Source organism: Urocitellus parryii, chromosome 9, assembly GCF_045843805.1.
Source record: "Urocitellus parryii isolate mUroPar1 chromosome 9, mUroPar1.hap1, whole genome shotgun sequence".
Classification (NCBI taxonomy): domain Eukaryota; kingdom Metazoa; phylum Chordata; class Mammalia; order Rodentia; family Sciuridae; genus Urocitellus; species Urocitellus parryii.
Window position 1 is genome coordinate 7748808 of NC_135539.1, and position 21703 is coordinate 7770510.

A 21703-nucleotide genomic window follows, 5' to 3' on the forward strand; every position below is an offset into this window, starting at 1 on the left:
GCATTCCCACCAACTATAGGAACAAAGACATAGGAAGGATCTGAAAAAACCCTGTACTCAGGTGTATGTGAAGAGGTTTAAAGACCTGCAGAGGGCAGAGTGCAGCTTTGGAAGTGAGCTTCACACTATCAGTGAAGGCCCATACTTAAGGCTGATGAGAGGAAACAGAGGAACAATCTACAAGTAAATCCAGCACATCAAGGACCAAGGCCAGTCCCTGAGAGAGGAAGGAAGATTCTTATGTGAGATGTGGTCATGGTTTGAGATGCAGGAACTGGGCAATTCAGAGGACCAGGGTAGAAAAACTTTCAGAGCAACAGACTGAGGTCAACTGTTTGGTTCTGTTGACTGCTGCTGAGGAAAAGCAGTCATGGTGCTTCAAGAGAGAAGGACGACACACTGGGGGTAAAAAGAGGAGATGATGGGCTTGGTGGTCTCTTGGGAGTGGAAGCTATCCTTGTGATGGGTAACTGGTCCTGGGGCCAAAGGGGATGCTTTATGTGGACTCCCACTGCCTTCCTGATGTCTCTGCTTTTGCTTCCTCTCCATCCTACAGCAAGACAGACTGGGCTTTCTTCAGCTGTTCCTGGATGCCTAGTCAGCAGGAGATAGCTCACGGAAGAGCCCACCAGCCACTCAGCACCAGCTCCCTGCCCTTGCCCACCTCAGAAATCCTGCTCCATCAGAACAAATGAGCAGACACCAGGGGAGCCCTCTACCCTCATCCCCAGACATGTAGCTTGCAGTCTGAAAGGCCCCGGTCCTCTAAGCAGCCAGCTTCACACACAGGGCAACCCTCTCCCACCCCCTTTTGTTTGGGCTAAAGAAAACAATAAATTTTTAATACTCTGTATCTTGAATTTCTGGTCTGGCTACAGGCAGAGCTGTAAGTAGCCTCTTAGTAGAAGGAGATGCTGGATTTGCCTCCCGGTGGGTTCAGGACCTTGTTGTGAGAGCGAGGCCTCGGCCCCAGCCTGGGCTCGTGGCTGTCAGCTGGGGGCGTAGGCTCAGGCGCCTTGGCGTGGTCTGCTCCTCTGGAGCTGCCCTTTTCTCCCGACTCTTCTCGACTAGAGGTGCTTCCTGCAGCTGTGGGACAGAGTCAGCACAGTTGCCGTTAGAGGCAGCCACTGCCTGACAGGCAAGCTGCCCTGAGGAGCAGTCAACATCATAGAGCAGCTCACAAAAAATCCATGACAGGATGGGGAAGGGGAAGGTGAGGCCAGGCATGGACTCTTGCACCAAGACTGCTCAGCTAAAGGAGATGCAGTTCTCAGAGTGACCATAAAACTGGGGTTGATGACTATAAACACTCCTTGGTATCTTCCTAAAAAAGTTAATTATTTCTTTATTTTGTATGTTACACTCCAGTCTCTCCTGCATCAAGCATAGAAAGAAATTAAAAAGGAGTGAGTATGCCCAGCTGGGGGTCTGACAAGCCCAGGTGAGGCTTCTGGTCACCAGTGCTCTAGATTTTCTGAAGGATGGGTACACTCTCAGGTTCCTGTTCATCCGCTGAAGGGAACAGCAGCCCCAAGGCAGAAACCCATACCCAATCAACCTGGAAACCATAGTGCACACACAGGCCTCATACCCAGCCTCTTAATTCTGACAGCTCCAGCCTGCATCATGAGTTCACTTGGGATTTTAGTTCCATGTCCTTCAGGACATTGATGACATTCTAGAAAAAGACATCTTACAGGTCCAGGCTGATAAGTGGTGACAAAGAGGTCTCCCTGCCTTCTTCAAAGGCTTACTCCTCTCATAGTACACTCCTGGTCTGGGGGCATGGGACCTACTCTTCTAGTTCTGTGAGGCATGCAACAGATGGAGAGAGGAAACTAGCTCACCTTTATGGTCTGACTTTGGGTCTTCTCCTTCGCACAAGAACACATGATCCTGCAGCAAGACAACAGTCAGGTCAGTGCAGGACCCAGAACCTTTCTCCCCTCACTCAGGCAGACATTGAAACATAGGCATGGACGACTACAGTTTAACTTCTAAGACATGTTTTTATCATGTCTGAACTGTTTTAACATAAAGCTGCTGGGGATGCGGCTCAAGGATCAAGCACTTGCCTAGCACGGAGGAACCCCTAGGTTCAATCCCTAGTACTACCAAAAAGTAAGATGACAGAATGAGCCTGCAGGACCTGCTGTACTACTGCAATGCAGACTTGCAGCCATTCGAGAATAAGCACACCACACCCCAGCTTCCATCCCTGCCTGTCTCTCCTCTGGAGCAAGCCCCAGATATTTCATTTGTCTGTAAAATTTTCAAGATGTAGCCCTAAAAAAATAATCATAATGGGCTCAAAACTGCAAAAACTATTTCTTCAATATCAAATTTTAAAACACCAATGCTTTCAAGGCTTGTCCACACTACAACATGTCAGAACTGTAGTCTGACAACAGCAGTAAGCGACTGTAGCTGGACTACACTTTGAACCCACTGCTCTGCTGATAGACATGTGGGCCGTTTCTACCTGCAGCTATTATGCTATGAAAATGTGCCCTAGTATCAGCCTGAATCTGTTTTCTTTTTTAAATATTTATTTTTTAGTTATAGGTGGACACATATTTTTGTTTTTATGTGGTGCCGAGGATTGAACCCAGTGCCTCATGCCTGCTAGGTGAGTGCTCTCCCTCTGAGGCACAATCCCAGCTCCTGAATCCCTGTTTTCAATTTTTTTTTTAAGTTTCATATTTTTTAAAAATTTGTTTTAATTAGTTACACATGACAGAACAATGATCTTGACATATCATACATTTGAATCAGATGGGATATAATTTCTCATTTTTCCGAGTGTACAGGTTGCAGAATTATATTAGTCATGCAGTCACGTATATACCCACAGCAATAATAATGTCGGTTTTATTCTGCTGTCCTTCCATTCCCCCCTTCTCTCTACCCAATCTAATGTGACCCACTTTTTTTCCCCCCTCTCATTGTCATACCTGTATTCTCTATAACGAAGGGGGTCTCCTTCCCTCTTCCATGCAATTCCCATTCTCCCTCCCACCTCTCTTCCCTATCTAGAGGTAATTTTCTTCTCATGCTCTTCCTCCCTACCCCATTTTGAGTCACCTCCCTTATATCAGAGAAGGCATTCGGCATTTTTTTTTGGGGGGGATTGGCTAATTTCACTTAGCATAATCTGCTCTAATGCCATCCATTTCCCTGCAAATGCCATGATCTTGTTTTTTTAGTGCTGAGTAATATTCCATTGTTTATAAATGGCACATTTTTTTAATCCATTCACCCATTGAAGGGCATCTAGGTTGGCTCCACAGTCTACCTATTGTGAATTGTGCTGCTGTACACATTGATGTGGCTATGTCCCTGTAGTATGCAGTTTTTAGGTCTTTTGAGTATAGTCCGAGAAGAGGAATAGCTGGGTCAAATGGTGGTTCCATTCCCAGTTTTCCAAGGAAAAATGTTTTCTTTTTGATACTAGAGATGGAACCAGGGTGCTCTGCCACAGAGCCGCACCACAGCCCTTTTTATTTTTGAGACAGGGTCTGCTGGTTGAGAACTTAGAGCCCTGCCTCCTCCACCTGAGTAGCTGGGATCCAAGGTGGTACCACCACAACCAGCTCCTGTTTTCCAAATCTTCATGGAATTGCTGATTCATACAGTGGTTCAAGCTTAACTTTCTGAGGAAATGCCAAACCAACTTCCACAACTGCCGAATGACTTCACATCCTCGCTAGCAACATTCGAGGTTCTAACTCAATGTTTTCTAGGTGTCCCACAAGGACTGAGGTGGTAGTTTCTTATTTGAATTTCCCTAATGACCACTGAAGTTGTGTACCCATTTATGTGATTATCATTTATATATCTTCTCTGTAGAAATGCCTATTCAAATCCATTGCTCATTTTGAATTAGTTTGTCTTTTTGTCATTAAGTCCTAAGACCTCATTACATATTCCAGACAGTAAATCCTTATTAGGTATGTGATTTGCAAGGTTTTTTTTTTTTTTTCCATCCTGTGGGTTGTCTTTCCAGTTTTTGGGTAGGGTCCTTGGGATGCACACCAAGTTTTTAATTTTAATGAAGTCCAATTTATATTATTGTCTATTGTTTGTGTCATATTTAAGAAGCACTGTCAAGTGCAGGACCACAAAGATTAGTCACTATATTTTCTGATTTTTATGAATTGGAGTTTTTTTCCCCCCCATGGTGTTAAGGTAAGTCTAATTTTATCTTTTTGTGTGTGCATACCCAAATTCCTAATATCATTTGTTGAGAGACTTTGTTACTTTCCTATTGAATGATCTTGGTACTCTTGTAGAAACAAACAAACAAACAAACAAAAACCCACAAAATTGCCATTGTGCTGTTTTAGTTACTGTTGCCATAAGTGAGACTTGAAACTGGGATGTGGGCTTCCATGTTTTATCTTCCAAGTGAATGTTTGAATAGTTTTTTTTTCCATTTCTACAAAATCTATTTGGACTTTGAAAGGGACTGCTTTTCCAAGTCTCTTTCTCATTTGGTATTCTGGTTTTGTTTTGGGTGGTGCTGGGGGGTCAAACCCAGGCCTTGCATATGCTAGGCAAGTGCTCTGCCACTGGGCTGCATCTAGCCCTTCTTAAGCTTTATTGTTTTTTGCTATACCAAGGATAGAACCCACAAGCACAAGCACTCCTACTACTGAGCTTCAGCCTCACAGCCCTTTCTTTACTAAGTTGCCTGGGCTGGCCTCAATCTTGTGACTCTCCTGCCACAACCTCCTGTGTAGCTGGGATTACATGTGTGAGCCACTGTGCCTGGCCCTTTCTCTTTTTCATCTTGAGAATCTCCATCATTTGTCATGTATTTTCTTACGCGTTATACTGTTCTGAGTGCATATATGTGGCATCATTATTTAAAAATGTGGTTTTGTTTCACTTTGGGTTTTATATTGACAAACTGAACTTGAGGTGGACCACCTTGGACTTCCACATTTGAGGTCATAACTCTTGGCTGTTTCTCTTTTGTGCTGTCACAGCCACTGATGACCACTGTGTGGGTGTGTTGAGTTCATCCCACACTGGCAACATGGCAGTATTATTACCCCTTCTCATTTATAACTTGGGAGTCCTTTCTAAATGTTGACACAAGCCCCACTCAGTTGCCCAGGCTGGCCTCAGCCTTAAGAAGATGGGATTACAGGTAAGGTCACTATGCTTGGCTCCTTTAGTACTTCTATAAAATGGAACTTTCCTTCAACAGCTGTTATCTTTCATGCAGGAAAAGCTGGTTATTCACACCATCTTTGTTCTTCACCAGATTTCATGAGTTGGTTTTCTGGCATTCTCCAAAGGTCTCTAAAGATTTTTTTTAACCTCTGAATTCTAAATAGTTGGTGAATTTTAATCCATTGTGATTACTGTACTAATTGAGGACCAATGAGGCCCAAGCCTCTGTGGCCCAAGACTACTCTTCACAATGGTTTCTGATCCTTTTGATGCCAGTTTAACACTGCGATGGTTTTATGGCACTGCACAATGTTCCAGGAGCATCTCCTACGCTCTCTGTCCTGAGCCTGGAACTGGCCATTTTTCCAGTGAGGCTGGGGATGTCTGATGCTCCTGGGTCAAAAAACCTTTAGGTTTAATAAACCCAGGGTAAGTTGTTTTCTGACTCTCTTTATTCTATGCTCAGGTGTACAAGCTCATATTATTCTTTCCTGGGAACCTGTGAATCCAAGCTTCCTCCTCTTATGTTCAGCTAATTAAAATTCTCGTTGGTGGAGAACTGCTGACCTTTAGGGCATTTCTGGATTAGCCAAGGTGCAGCAGTTCCACGGGTACATCCCAAAGAGATACTGTCTTTGACATGAGCCTCACAATCTCATATTCAGTGGGGCGCATGCCTGGCTCCTGAGACTCCAACCTGAAAGAGACTGTTGCTTCAGACAGGCCATCACAGGAGACATGGGGTGATCCAACCTGGCTCGTCTCCGTGAAGCCCTCTCATCTACTCTCATTTTCTCCTTGCCTTGGGTCTTTTTTCACATCTCCATTTCCATTCAATGGCAGTGGGCCATCATCTGAGATGTGAACTGACAAAAATGCAGTGATGGTCCATGCACAAGTAGCTCCAGAAATGTGTATGCTTTTTGTTTTAGAGAACTGGACCCTATCTTTTGGCCACAAAAAAAGATGAAAAATTTTAAATATAATGCTAATAATTAAGTAACAATAAAATTATAGGTTTTATTGTTAGTGAGTTCTGGCCAAAGTAAACTCCCAAAATGTCCTGTCATGCCTTGAACAAACATTCAGGTGAGGGCTGTGCTGGCTCTTCTTCAAGCCTCTACCTCAGCCTCAGCCCAGGAAGTTCACATCCAGGGTCACATATCTCAGCAAGCCTCTGAGATGGCACTGCAGGTAAGGAGACCCTGGTTACTTGACCCTTTGCTGGATTACAGGTAGTTACCTGATCCGGTGCCATTGCAGGATCAGAGGTGCCAAGCACCACAAATCCACTAAGATAACAAGCATGAGGCCTTGGACCTTGTGTGCGGAAAGAAATACCATCAAGAGCCACCACCTTTCTTCTACAGAATGAAGAATCATGAAAGACCCTTGAGGGGCGAGTTTTTGCACCAGGTGCTCAGCTGCTATCCCTCAGGTATGTGGTAAAGGCCAGTGTGGCTGCCTCTAGCAATATCTGTACTATTGACACACCAAGAAACCACTTTCCCCAGGGGTCAGTCATCATCCTGGGTAACTAGGGAGCTCCCCAACCCAATAACAAATGACCACAGCAAAATCAATGATGTCTACCTTGTCTCCCTAATAACATGGCACATCTGCAGCTTTTTAAGAGTCCTTGGCTCAACTTTTGTTTTTTTCTCATGTCTGCTGTCTGAATGTAGTCCATACCTTGGGTTTGTTTGGGTGTGCCAGGGGTGAAGTGGCAGTGACTGGGGACCCAAAAATGTCACTGGTCTTCCCACCTGGTGGGTTCAGACGTTGTCGGGTCTGCACAGGAGTCGATTCATCAAAGATACCACTTCCTTTCCCTCCTGCAGAAACAATCACAGGACAGTGAACACCACACATGCCCAGGGTCATCACTTCAGAGACCTTCTCACAAACAGCCTTGTGGCAGTCCTGGGTACCAGGAAATGGGGTGGGACATCCAAACAACTTTTACCAGAGGTCTACTTGGCCTTCATGTCTAGACCCAACCCAGCCTCTGGAAGGGAAAAGGAATAAACCATACATTTTCCTGCAGAGTTCCCTAACCCTCAGTAGTTAATGCTTTCCCACTGAACTGTCCCTCATTAAACTCAGGAAAAGTTCTCCAGTGAATTAAAAAGCAAACAGCTAAGGCTGGAGCTGTGGCTCAATGGCAGAGCGCTGAGCATGTGTGAGGCACTGGGTTTGATTCTCACCACCACGTGTCAATAAATAAAATAAAGGTCCATTGAAAACTAAAAAAGAAAAAAAAAAAAAAGAATGAAACAGCTAAGTGTTTTGCTTGCAGAGAGTTCTGAAGTTAGTAACATGCCCTACTCAAGGCAAACCTGGTATCTGGAAAATAACTTTTATTAGTCATTCTGACCTCATTCTGGCTGGAATGTCAAGCAATGACTACACATGTCAGCAAATTAAGGGATTTGCAGTGCCCTTGCTGCCAACTGTGAGTGAGCTGATAAGCTCTAACAAAATATAGGCAGATGGAACTTCTTAGGAGCTGATGGCTGTGGCCTGGATATGCCCCAAGAAGGCCTCAATGCCCATATCAGGGAGGAACATGGATGCTGTATGATACCAGCAGACCCCTTCCCCAAAGCACTGTGCTGAATGGACCAGCTATCATCAAAGTCACTGCCCTGGTGCACCAAGTTATGGTATACACAAAGATGCACACCATCAATAGCTGTGTTGATGTGTGAAAGTTACTTGGTTTTTCTATGACCCTAAACCCTCATCTTCAGAATGAGGACAATAAAAGAACCATTCTCTCAGAGGTGTATGAGCACTCAGTTAGTGGCTGTAGCTCCTAGGTCAAAGGCTAAGAACCATGCCTAGGATAAAAACACCTAATAAATAATAAAATAAATAAAAGCTGAGTTTTCTGCCTAACAGTAAAGAAACACCTCCTGGACATACTGTTCTGTGAGTAAAGGTACAAAACAATCCATGCAGTGCCAACATCTTAATGTAAGAGGGGTAGTCTTATTCACTTACAATTGAATAAGAAAAATGACTACTTCACTCCTGCCTCTCACCACTTGCTTACCTACAAGGGCCAGATAAGAAATGGGACAGAGAGGGTGCAGTGGCATAAGAAAAGTAACTCCTTATTTATTTTTAAGGTACTAGGAACTGAACCCAGAGGTGCTCTACGACTGAACTACATCCCAGCCCTTTTAAGTTTTTGAGACAGGGTCTCACCTTTTCTGTTTTCAGGCTTCAAAAAATTACATTTTAAGGTTATTTTTTAGCTGTGATAACCATGTTGCCACAGGATGAGCACCTCATGACCCAACTACACAAGGAGCCATGGTCTTGGGGAAGGGACTCAACTGGGGTCTGCTCTTGTTAGCTATCACACTGCTAACAGAGCAGCCTCTGGGAGGTATCAGTCTATAGGCCATGGCCTGTAGCTCCCATGAGGCTGTAACAGCACTGAGCAGGTTGGACACAGGCCAGGGATGCTGTCTTCTGGAAGGGACAAAAGACCTTGGAACATGTGAAACTTTCTGCAGGAAAACATGCACCATGCCCTAACTTTTAACTTTAGGGGACTATAAACCTCCCAATCTCAACCATGAACCTCCCAGGGATCCAGCCCCACACTGAACACCTTTGAAAGAGGAAACCAGCACTGCATGGCATGAGGGACTGGCATCCTAGCCAGGCTGCTTGGGTCCTAGTCCCTGCTCACTCACTCATTACCTGTGTGACCTCATACAAACAACTTCACCTTCTCAACTTACAGCATCCCTAGGGTTGCTGGTGAGACTCACCAGCTGCTAAGGTAAAATGGCGGTGCAGCACAGCCTGCTGGGGAAACCTTTAGTGATGCCACTGGCCATTCTAGCAAACGTGGCTGGCCTGCAACAGGGAGGGACCACCCTTATTGTGTCATATTCTGGTTGTCCACAAAGGCTTACCTAATTTTTTAAAACATATATTCAGGTTTCTTTTTGTAAACTAAAAATTTTTGGTCAAAGACACTGTTCATGAACTCTCTCTGTGCCCTTTCCTGCTCATCCAAGATTATCCCACTCCCTGAATTTTCTGGAAACCAGACTTGTTATTTTACTTACATATTTTCACAACATACATGCATAATCCTGAACAAAAGTTGTTTCTGAACTTTAAAGTAATTATGCCATATAGCTATCATTCCACCTTTTCCTTAAAAGATGAATTCAGACTTAAAGAAAAGATGCCTGAGTTCACTCAAAACTAATGAACAGTTGGCACACACCAGTCATCCCAATGACTTGAGAAACTGAGATAAGAGGACCACAAGTTCAAGACCAGCCTTAACAATTTAGCAAGACCCTGTCTCAAAAAAAAAAAAAAAGGGGGGGGAGGTGGGGGGGGCACAAAGGGCTGTAGTTTAATGATTAAGCACCAGTTTCAATCTCCTGTCTTAAAAAAAGAAAAAAAATAAATTCAATCCCAGCAACTGGGGCTGAGGCAGGAGGATCTGAGTTCAAATCCAGCCTCAGCAACTTAATGAGACCCTGTCCCTGCTAAAAAATGAAAAGGACTGGGAATGTGGCTCAGTGGTTGAGTGCCTCTGGGTTCGTTTCTGCTGTCCAAACGAACAAGGAAACAAACAAACCCAAAAAACACTGCCTTGGCAGAAATAGGTATGCACTTGCCATATGGGCAAACAGGAATGCTCAGGAGGCCTGAACAGGGAGACTACAGTGAGGGTGAAATGGGACACTGAAGGTCATCTCCTGCAAGCCTTCCTCAGCTGTCAGAGGTAAGCTGCCCACATGGGTGGAGCAAGTGCCTCTGAACACTCTCCCAAGTCAGGCCCTCTAAATGGAGTGCTATAGCACTGAGCCTGGGTGGCTGAGCACAGCAATGAGAGCAGGAACTTGGCCTCTGAGGTGGACACAACTACTGGTTCTGCCTCACAGGCTTCACGCTCTCTTTCCAAAGAGTACTTGGAAGGATGCAAAAAACAAAACAACCAACTCCAAAACTACAAGATGCAAAAACCTGGTAAAGGCAGTCAAAACGGCTGTCACTACACCAGAGGTAAACAGCTATTCCTAGCCAAGGGGCTTAGGCTCCCCAAGGACACAAGAGCACCTGGGGACACAAGGTCCTATAGGATGTGCAAAGAGTCACAGCAGGCACACCTTTCAGAGAACCTGATGTGTTACAAGGACAAGTCTAGAGACAACTCCAGACACAAATTTGGTGCTTTTTTTTTTCTTTTCTTTTTTTTAATACTAGGAATTAAACCCAGGGGTGCTTAACCACTGAACCACGTCCCTGGCCCTTTTTGCATTTTTTTTTTTTTTGAGACAGGGTATAAGTTGCTTAGGACCTTGCTAAATTACAGAGATTGGCCTTGAACTTTTGATCTGCCTGCCTCAGCCTCCTGAGCAGCTGAGATTACAGGTGTATGCCACCACTCCTGGTTGGGATTTGTTTCTGTTTTGCACACAAGTACCATTCTGCTATCACCAGCACAAAGGTATGTAGAGCTGACCACTCCTGGCCCAAAATTTAGAATTGGGTGCAAGAGAATATTAGTCAGTTATTAAGAACCACTGGCTACAGCTACATTTAGAAGCAATATCAGCACCCATCCCCAACAACCAAATGAACAAAAAAACTAGTTTTTAAATCTGCTGCATCTACATTTGGTCAAGATTTATTTATATCCAGAACTGGCACAAGGTAGGGAGCAGTTAGAGCTGACTCTAACACATACCCCTAGGGATAGCCTCTAAAGTCTCTGAAAGATGGAACAAACCTTGCTGTCCCCTCACAGATACAGACATGGGAAAACTATTAGGTAACTGTCACTGTGTGGTTACTCAACAGGACAGGGGAAACCTGTTCAAATATTTTTTCCTTCTGTAGCCACTAGCCAATGTGTTAAATTCTGAAGAACCGTCTCAGTGCATGCTAGACCAACTCTCCCTGTCCAGAGTTTCAATCTACTGAATGAAGTCAGATTAATACTCTCCCTCCCTAAGAACTATATCTGAATACACAATCATTAGCATGCAATCTCACGATCTCAATGGGGTCCAGAAACCAGAGGCCCACCGCTTACCTTTGTACCCTCAGTGCTTCCACACCACCTCTAAAGACAAGGGATAACCTATACCAGAAAATATCTGAAAGGATCAATATAAAGAACAACAACATTTTTAAAAGAACAGAAGAGTGACTAGGTAGAGGCCAACCCATCTGGGATTTACAAAGGCCCACACCTGGGGGGTTTGTCCTTTTGGGTACATTCTGAGGTTCTTCTGTTGGTCCAAAAATATTTGACGCCATCCTATTAGGCCTGCTTGAAGGAACAGCTTCTTCCGGACTTCCAAAAAGATTGCTGGATTCTCCTCCTGGGGGCTTCATGGCCCTGCAAGCAGAAAGCAAACTTGAATATTCGACTGTGGGCTGCCAAGTATACTTGTCACAGGCAGGGCTAGGGCACAACTAGACAGGGCAGAAGCATGCCTCAATGTCTGTGGAGGCCACACAATTACTTAAATGTTGTACAAACAGTACAAAAAGTTTGCCACATAGCAAACTTCTTCTAAGACCCTTCAAGTTCTTTAAAAGCTTTCCTGCTGGGTGCAGTGACCCATGATTATAATCCCAGCTACTTAAGAGGCTAAGGCAGGAGAACTGAAAGTTCAAGGCCAGCCTGCAAACTGAACAGGCATAAACAAGACTAGGGAGTTGGCAAGATCTGGCATCTAAATAAAAAATAAAAATGGTTGGGGATGTAGTCTAGTGGTACATTGCTTGCCTACCATGTGCAAGGCCCAGGGTTCTATTCCTAGTACTGCAAAAAAAAAAAAAAAAAAAAAAAGGAAGCAAAGGAAAAAGATTAAAGGTTTCTAGAAGACTGGTGGGACACTCAACATTTACCCATAGATCAAGCCTGATCCCCAAGGCAGGACCTTGTGTGCACTAGCAGGAAGCCCTGGCCACAAGGGACTGAGGACTGAGACTCTCTAAGGGTAAGCTACCCAGCAGAGTCAAAGATAGGATGAAGAAGAGAACAAAACATCTCTTTAACAATATCTTTTATGCTTTCACACTGTGAAAAGAATATTTTACATATATTAGGTTGATTAAAACCTATTAAGTGGGGTACAAGGGCACAACCCTACAATCCCACTAACTCAGGATGCAGAAGCAGGAGGATTGCAAGTTCAAGGTGAGACCTGTCTCAAAATAAAGAATAAATACAGCTGAGAATGTAGCTCGGTGGGAGAGTGCCCCTCGGTCCAATCTCTAATGTGGTAAAAAGAATTTTTTTTTTTACAAAAAGTATTAAATAATAATAATAATTAAAAAATGTTTGGGGAGATGGTACTCAGGATTGAATCCAGGAGAGCTCCTAGCTTCAGTTTCCAAAAAAAAAAAAAAAAAACCATGGGATTACAGGTGTGAGCTACTGTGCCTAGCTGTGAGTCACCTTTTATTAAATCAATTGCAGAGCTAACAAATTACCATAAAGCTCTGTGCTGACACCCAAGAGCAGGTCTACAAGAGCAGCACAGAGAAACATATGTGTCTTTTCACATTTCAGGGGACGGGCCTTGTTAAGTTTTAAACCAGTTGAGTGATCCATTCCCTTTCACCAGGTCTTAAGCAATGGTACAGTTTGACCCAGGACATTTTGAAATACTTGGATTTAGAGGATCAAGCACCAACTAATAGCTAAGGCTGAGGTTAGGCCTCACTGCAAAACTATGCAAACACTAAACGCTCAAGGTTTAACAAAAACAGCATTTTAAATGTTTTTGTTTCCTCCAAAAAGAGGTGGAAAGGGAACCAGTCACCACTATGATCTTATATGAACAGTGTTGCTGCTGTGAGACAGGAGAGCAGAAAGTGTGCCCTACAGAGAGCCACAGCCTGAACTGAGACCCCTGGCACACTGGCAGGCCTCTGAACAGTGCTCTCTCTCTGCATTGTAGATGTGCCAATCCTATCTGTTCAGTAGTTAGCGCTTCCTAAAGGATCCAATGAAGGGGGAAAAAAATCAGTTTCGTGTGAAAAATAATTTTTCAAACTAACCAATAACCAGGCTTAAGTTATAGTTTAACGAATCTTAGGTAAAGCAGGTTGTTGGTGGACAAGGTGAGGCATCTGACTTCCATTTTTAAATCACATAGCCCTGGTCATTCTCCATATTTTTCTTTGCTAGTTGAAGCAGGCCTAACATGGTCTCCAGTCATCTCTGATGAAACAAGATACTGTGATCCTGAACTGAACTGAATTCAGCATCAAGGTTCATGCCAGCATGAGTTACAAATCCTAATTTACTGGCTTATTTCACAGACAGTGGTCTTCCAAACCCTCGAAGTCCTGCACCACAAGCTGACACATGTGATCAGGACTCCTGTGGACTCTCACACTCAACAGTCAAGACGGAGATGTCTCTCAAATCTCAGTCTCTCGCACATCTCCCGAGTTCCTACCACTGGCAACCCTGCAGACAAAAAGATGAATAAAGAAAAGCACTCTGCCTGGAGCTTCAGGTTTAAGGGAAAATGCAGATCCACATATGGGTGGTTTCAGTGTTTCCTGTGAGTGATATGACAGAGTTTATCAGGTGCTCTTGGAACTCCAAAGCTGTCTCTGGAACAGGTGGGGCTCAGAGTGTATGGTAGGGGCACAGGAGTATGTGGAAGTTAAAGGAAATGTTAATATGGAGGTGGTGGAATTACAGGACTTAATCTTTTTTTTTTTTTTTTTTTTTTTAGGACTTAATCTTGTTTTGTGTACTTTTCCTGAATTTTATTTTATTTGAAAACTAGCCTAGAGAATTAAGTGGTTCCAGCAGCATAGGTTATCTTGGCAGTGATTAGGATGCAGAGGATCTTGGGAAGGGCAGGGGCCACCTCCATCACTAAGGCAAGAGGCAGCACCCAGGTTTAGCAGCCTACAACAGCCAAACAAGCAGCAAAGGTGCCCCAGGACATCTCACCAAACCATACCAGAGTTCAAAGATAGGCTTTTAAAAAGGGGGGGGGTTGGGGTGGGGCACAACAATGGCCCAGTGTGGTCCTCTGGAAGGGACAAGCAGCAGTTATCACAGTGACATGAAGGGGGGAGGGGAGTACTAAGAAGGGCTTAGGAAAAAAGTCACAATGCAGAAGCGTGTGCCCTCTTATCCTTTCCTTCTGGAGTAACCCACCCGTATATTTTGACAAAAACATTCAATACACAGAAGACAAAGGGGCACATGGCAAGAAAAGCCCACAGACTTTTCTTTTCTCAGGTGGACTGTGGCGCTGGAGAGGGAAAGACAAAAGCCACTCTCATCTGGAGGGTCTCCATGCCCCCGACCTTCCCTAAGAGTACCCAGTGTCGGAAGAACTTCTGGGAACTGGTGGGGCTCCGTAGAAGGCGTGAGAAGCAGACTTGGACGAAATCCTTCAGCATCGTCAAGTCGACCGTTAAGACTTGGGGTAAATGGTGGCTAAAGCAGATGCTTTCCCAGTCCAAACCCCTTCCGCATGAGAAGCCCTCGCCGAGAAAACGCAGCCTGCGCGGTGCTGCGAGGGAAGCTGACTCCCTTCAGGCCGGGCTGTCACGCCACGGGGTACCCGCGGGGCTCGGCCACTGAACTTGGCTGCTCTTCTCCGCCCGCGCTCCAGGCCACCGCGCCCGACCTCCTAGCTCCCGCTCCCACCGGCAGCCTGGCCCGGACAGCCTCACCCCTCGGCCACCGCTTTCTGGGCGGCACTGCCAGGCAGCTCGGACAGGGCACTTCCTGGAGGGATGCGACGGCGTGTGCCCTCTTATCCTTTTTTTCCGTAGTAGCCCTGACAGGGGTAGGATACAGGGGAATCTTCAGCCGGAGGTGGGGTGGGCGACCCCTGCTGGGTGCCCCCAGAGGGGGGCGGGGCGGTGGTTCCCCCGCTGGGTGCCCCTTGCTCGGTAGGGTCGCATTACCAGACACCAGAACCACGGCTCCGTTCGCCAAACCCGTAGGTGAGGCTCCGGCCCGAGAACCGCGCCCGGCTCGCGGCACAGGAGGCTCCGGCGCGGGAAGGCCGGACAGAGCCCGCGGGGCTCCGGGGCTCGCTGCCCAACCTCTGCCCGGCCGCAGCGCGTTATCTGTAAGGTTGCCCGCCACGTGGCCGCGGCTCCGCGCCCACCCGGCCGCACCCGCGCACCTGGACCCAAGCCGGCCGGCCTCGGCGTCCGCGCCCTGGAACATGTCGGCCGCCGCCCCGCGCCTCTCAGCACCGCGTCGTGGTTCCCGCCTGCCCAGCGCAGGTACCCAGGCCCGCCAGCGCCCGTTGGCTGCCGCCCACGCCAATCATAGCCTCGCAGCCTATCGAGGCCCGAGCCCCACCCCTTACCCCCACGCCGGCGTCGCGCCCATAGACGATTGGCCGCTGCAGGCACCGCTGGCCCGCATTGGTCCGCGGTCTGGCCCGCCCTCTATCACGCGGGTAGGGTCCGCTGGGCGACCGCCCCGGAGCCCCTCCTCTCCGCCCTGGCGGGTTAGGGCGGGGCGAGGTGGTTTCGGCTCAGTAGCAACTGGAAGCGCTTGGGCGCGCGGTAGCGCCCTCGTGAGGAAGCCGTGGCTCTGCCCGGGCCGCACCTGTCCTCCCACTTCCCCAGGTGCTGTGCCCCGTCCCATCCTAGAGCACTCATTAAAAACAGGCTCAGAAGACAATGGTTAGATCAAGTATTAGTATGTATTTATGCACAATAAAAACATTTACAAGCTGAACCGGAAATTTAAACAGGAGTTTAACAGTTTTTATTATATTAAATAACCAAAACACCTTTTATTCCCAAAATTGGTAAAGAATAAATAATATAATTTACAATATAGTACAAAAAATAACCAGGAAGGACAGGCATTCTGCTTTATACATACACTGTATATTTATAATCTATAAAACAAATTCACATCTCAAACAAGCCAGAAACCTTGGATGATATGGCTTAACAATTATTAAAGCAAACAGCACTGATTGTGCGCCCCAGGCCACGTGCTGCAGCCAGTGATTCCCTATGACGGTAACACAGGGGTGGGTGGGTGGGCTGGCCCAGTGCTTCCAAGACCTGAATGACCTCACATGACAAGTTACTGGGAGATGTGGCGAGCTGGACAGCTGGGAAAGTGTACTGTGGGTTTATTTTTTTGTTTCACCTTTCCGTTTTTCCCCCATAAGACAAACTGCTGTATTTCCTCACAGATACATGTAACAGACCTTAGTGTTCAAGAAGCAGATATAACTATTCCCCTCCTCACTTGTTTTTCCAGTGTCTTGTAGAGCAAGTTTGGACTCAAATGTGTGATCTTCAAACTAAAAAGGACCTCCACTGACAGTGAGGTCACCGTAAGAATGAAAAAACAGACAAAACTCCAGGAGTCCCATGCTAAGAACCTGCAGGTACAGGAAGCAGATCTACAGCCTGAAGAAAGGTCCCAAAGATCCCCACTCCCTGTGCAAGCACCCTAACCCCTACAAGGTATAGAAAGAATTACAAGCTTCAAGCATCTTCTCAAGGGCAGAAAGCTCATTATTCTATAGTCACAGTAAAGAATGAGACCAAACACCAACTTCCTTGATAGCAGAGGTACTTTCTCTTCATCTTTAGAAAAGACAGAGCAGCACGAAGTTCCCAGGCATCAGCAGGATCAGGGAAAGATTTTTCTAAGAAACTGATCTTAGATACTGGTCTACCACTACTCCATTGGAAGATGCAGGGTCTAGAAGGCTTCTCTGCTAGTCTTTTAGCAGCTGCCTAACATAAATGTTTGGGATGGGAGAAAAGGCCTCCACTTTCTCTGCTATGAATGACAATTCCCCCTTAACCCAGTAAGCAAATGCTAGCCAAGCTGCAGAATTCTCTGGAATCCCATCAGCTTCATTTCAGAAAGGACAGTTAGTCCACTCCACCCCCTAACCTGCCTGCCACTGGGTGACAAGTGCTGTATTCAGGGCTCCCAAATGCAGTCTACACAATTGGGTAGTGCTGCTACACCAAAAGCCTACAGAAGTGGATCCTAATCTCCATAGTTCTGCTCCTTTTACAGGTAGGACAAAGGGTGTGGTGTCTCAAGGTACTCTACAGGGGAAGCAGTTAGGGAAGGGTTGGCCAGCATGCTGCTAACACAATGCTTAATGGATTCTACCACCTCCAGTGTCGGATCAGGCACAGCCTCCGGTCCTCACCTGTAGTACAGACCCAGAGAGACATACTGATCTCAGCTCAGCAAGGTGCTGAATTCAGGAAGAAGACACAAGGAACACCACATGCAACCAAGTGTTCAAACACCGTTGACCAAACACCACATTCCCCTTCTCAACTCACAGAGCAGGGACCACAGCACAGGCTCTGTCAGGCCCTGAAGGCAAGAGGCCTCTTCACAGGCACCAGTGCCAGGAGGAACCTGGGAAGAGAAGGGGGAGGATGTCCCTCTGTGTCTTCCACTGGTGCCTGCAGTCCAGTACCACTGCAGCAGCTGGTGAGACCACAGGATGGAGGATGTCCACACCAAAGGTCTTTCCTTCCCCTCCGCACATTGGCTCCCTTTTTTACTACAGATGGGGAGAGACCAATGGGGGTCAGGGCTGGCCTAGATGGCCACTGGACAAGTTGGGGAAAAGGAGAGTCAGGAGCAGAGATGGAAGGAGGTGGGTCAGAAAGGGCTGCTGGGTGAAGGGTAACCAAGTGAGGGCAGCATAGGCCTCACTTGCCCAGCACCATGCCACACCACATATGGCTGAAGGGTGGTTTATAAGCTTGTATTTCCTGAAGCTGAGAAGGCAGAGGAGCCTTGTTAGCTCCATCCTAGGGAAAGAACAGATGCTAGGCTACCTCCAGAAATACCCACTAGCCTCTGTGTGGATCCAGGAGGGAGTCACCAGAAGATCAAAGGGTGGTGAGCTCTTAGATAAATCCAAATCCTGCTCAGGTCCCCTTAATTAGGAAGAAGAAACTTGGGGCCTCAGTGCAAAGGCATGCCAAGGGACTTAATATATGGGGGACATCCTGTGACAATGTCAGCAAGAAGAGGAGGAGCCTCTGAAGAACAAACAGGATGTCCTCCCTGCTAGGCAGATTGGCCTCAGGTGCCTAACAGAACCTCAGGAGAAGCTCCAAGACCCATTAGTGAAGTCTGGCCTGCAGTCATGTTAGTGCCTGGGGTATCAGTCCTGTAAAGGTAAAGGACATCTCAGATCACCTGGAAGGAACTTGCAGGGGGACACGAGGAGGAAACCAGCTACACAAAGGACTCTGTTCTTTCTTGTCTGTGTCTCCTAATTCTTAAAACACAAGAAAAACATTTTCAACCAGCTTAACAAAGTCCTACAAAACGTACACAAAACCTGCGTTAAGACATGATTCCTTTCCCCCTTCCTATTACACCAGTCAGAACAAACCCTCCGGACAGGGGAAGCAGAAGGAAAGGGTCAGTGTTCTGGGGAGATGGCACTGGATATGCTGTCCTGGGACAACCCCCACCCTGCCCTGTCATCAGTCTTGGGGTGCAGACACCACCAAGCAAGAGCCTGAGCTGTGCCAACAGTCCCCTTCAACACTATCACAGAGGAGCCAAGTGGGGTGAAGGAGCATCAGAGTTTGCAGCAGCAATCTCCCAACACACAATAACCATACCAACACACAACCCTTCTGAAATGCAAGCTCTGGACTGCCCAGCACCACAGTGGAGGCACAGTACAGGATATCCCCACTCAGACTAGCATGGGCCTCAGGAAGGCAAGGAACCATTCCCACACCACAGCAGTCTCTGATATCAACCATTCTCAGGGTTGGTTCTAGCCTCCCGGGATGTCGAAGCTTCCGTTTGTTGGGATAGGCCTGTGACCAGCTGTTCCCGCATGATGCACATCCTAGGGTACAGATGTGCCCCTGTGACTATCTTCTAGAGATTCTGGACTTGACTTGCTTTCTCTGTAGTTTGAAGAGGGTTTTGTCTGCCACAAATGAGCAAAGCCAGCCCAGTAAGCCCTCCTCTGTGGCTTCAGGATTCCGTTGCCATATGGTGTGGTCACTGGGAGAGGTCACCAACAGGGGGGCCGCCTCCACCACTGTCGAACAGAACCTCTCGGCGGCCAGGATCAGTGATGGACAGCTCTTGGGCCAGGTCATTGAACCGAGATATGTAATCAATGCTGTTCTCATTCATCATGCACACCAGCTGGGAATCCACCACCTATAGGAGAGGGAACAAAGGCAGACCAAATCAGAGGACTGTGGCCTGCTATCTGAAATGGCAGCAACTAGCAGCCAAGAGTGGACATCAGTGGAAACCTAGATTGCTGTCCCTCTGTGGTCTGAAAATTTGCTTCCTGCGAGTTTCCCTGGAGAACCCAGTGGGAACTGGGTACATCTGGCTGCTGGCAGCCCCTCCCTTCTGAGACATGGTGGAGAGAGTCCACAGATAGCAAACAGTACACCATGGAAGGCAGAAATTGAGGAGGAGCTAGAAGGCAGAGCAGGGGAGAGAGCCTGTCTTGGGGGTGGAGTCAGAGGAGGACTCTCCAAGGCGTCACAGTTGACAAATGTGGGAGTAAGTCACAAGAAGGTGTGAGGAAAGAACATTTCCATCCGCAGAAACGGCAAGTGGAAGACTCCAGGTATGTACAGGCTGTTCAAGAAATACAAGAAAGACAGTGGACTTGACACAGAGCACAAGACAGAGAGCGGCAGACTAGGGAGGATGCAGGACTCTGGCAGGAATTCAAGGGCTAGGATTTTATCCTGGGGGCAAAATGTGGGCTTGACAGCCCCCGTGGTTTGCTGTCTGCCTTTGCCAGTGGGGCAGACTCCTCTTGAGCACAGGGGACTGCAGCAGTATCTGCACAGAGTAGACTGTGAATAGATACTCATTAACAAATTGCATGATTAGTAAATGATTGAGAAAACTTTCTGGGGTTCCAAGAAGAGCTACTGCATCCACTGAATTTTAAACTTCTCATGAACAAACTGAAATTTGTTTCAAAAAGTAGAGCAAATAGTGAGCCCCTCCCCCAGGCACTTGGCACCAGCTTCTGTCCTCTTCAACACACGGCCATGCCAACTTTACCTCTCCCAATAAATTTCTCACTCTGTCCTTTACTGAAATCCCGTGTCAGACCATTCCCCCACAGGTGTTTTAACCTTCTGGACAACGAGGGCTTGTCCAAATGCAGTGGTGTTCTGAAGCAGGGTTCTCAAGGAATACCCTTTTGCTAAACACTCACTGGCTGTTTCTGCAAGTATAATGACACAACTCACTAAGGACAGTGCTCCATGTGGCTCTGTTGTGTGGCACTGCATCACCAAAGAATCTGACCAAGGGGCACAGTGACTCCAGACCCGGGTTCAGCATTATAACTCCCAAGTGCTTCTGCAGAGCCATCCTCATAGAGCCAAGGATTTACAGTGTCCACACCAACATGAGGAGGAGGAAAGATAAGTTTCTTATGGGACATTTGTACTACAGAGTGTTTTGTAAATAAAGATTCTATGGCCACATTGGTTTAAGAAATGCTACGTGTTCTGTGAGGGAGATTCATTACATTATTCTGTTTATGTTCTCATTGGTTGAAGTTTCCAATCACATCATGATTTGGCTCAGAATTCTTCAAAGCTTCCCAAAAGTTTACCATCTCAAGAGTCCAGTCAGGGAGAGATGCCAAGGAGTCTATGGGAAACACCTCTGTGTTTGTTGACCTAAGGTTCCCCCCTCACATATATGTCTGCCCACAGAGACCTCGGAACATGCTGAGGCATGACATGCAGACACCAGTCTGCTCCAGGAGGTCAACAACAGGACTAACCCACCCAAGGGGCACTCTGGATTAGGATCCACCCCTTTTCTGTTATCTGCTTTGACCAAGTCTCTATTGCGGCACTTAAATGGCTCTGTGCCTTTCACCTTAAAATCACCTGTCTCTCTCTTTTTTTTTTTAATTTTTTTTAGTTGTAGATGGACACAATATCTTTATTTCAGTTTTATGTGGTGCTGAGGATTGAACCCAGGGCCTCACGTGTGCTAGGCAAGCACTCTACCACTGAGCTCCAACCCAGCCCCAAATCACCTGTCTTTATTCCTTCCACCAGCTCTGCCTCTGCAGACACACAAATAATGTGCAACACCCTAGCCAGACAGAGGGACACAGCACTGGCTGAAAGAGAGTCATGAATGGATTCCAACTTTCACATCAGATGCCTGCCTTAATGTGACCCAAGCTATCATGGCCTGAACTTGGGAGGGGTATGGGCAGGGAAAGGTGGAGCCCTTCTACAGAACCCAATCCCAAGTTCCACTGGGCTGCAGCCGAGACACAGCATAGGACATGCTACTCAAAGGTCCCCTGCTGCCAGGACAGGATCTGATGGTGCCATACCCACATCAGGAAGCTGAGGCAGCCTGAAGTCACACCACTTAGGAAAGGCATGATGAGATGCAAGCCAACTCCACCTGCCTTTAGAGACCCACTCTGCACTGGCCTAGGCTTCCCAGGCCCTCCTGGCACCAGTGGTGACTTGGGTC

General features: G+C 46.9%; 2 protein-coding genes across 4 annotated transcripts in view; both read right to left on the reverse strand.

Annotated features, from left to right (window-relative positions):
* Window positions 1–895: 895 nt before the first annotated feature.
* Window positions 896–15455, reverse strand: Jpt2 (Jupiter microtubule associated homolog 2). Its single transcript, XM_026385398.2, has 5 exons — window positions 15351–15455; window positions 11421–11569; window positions 6874–7016; window positions 1848–1896; window positions 896–1086 (listed from the first exon to the last, which is right to left on the reverse strand). Exons 1-5 carry the CDS (start codon window positions 15392–15394, stop codon window positions 899–901), a joined length of 573 nt encoding a protein of 190 aa, XP_026241183.1. The 5' UTR covers window positions 15395–15455; the 3' UTR covers window positions 896–898.
* Window positions 15456–15899: 444 nt separating this feature from the next.
* Cramp1 (cramped chromatin regulator 1) overlaps window positions 15900–21703 on the reverse strand; it is a 60332-nt gene continuing 54528 nt past the window's right edge. For 2 of the 3 annotated variants that reach the window (XM_026385320.2, XM_026385318.2), the window contains one exon: window positions 15900–19378. In XM_026385320.2, the coding sequence (XP_026241105.2) occupies window positions 19214–19378 (165 nt within the window). In that variant the 3' untranslated portion in view covers window positions 15900–19213. The remainder of the gene's footprint in view (window positions 19379–21703) is intronic. The other variant, XM_026385319.2, reaches the window with a different exon arrangement.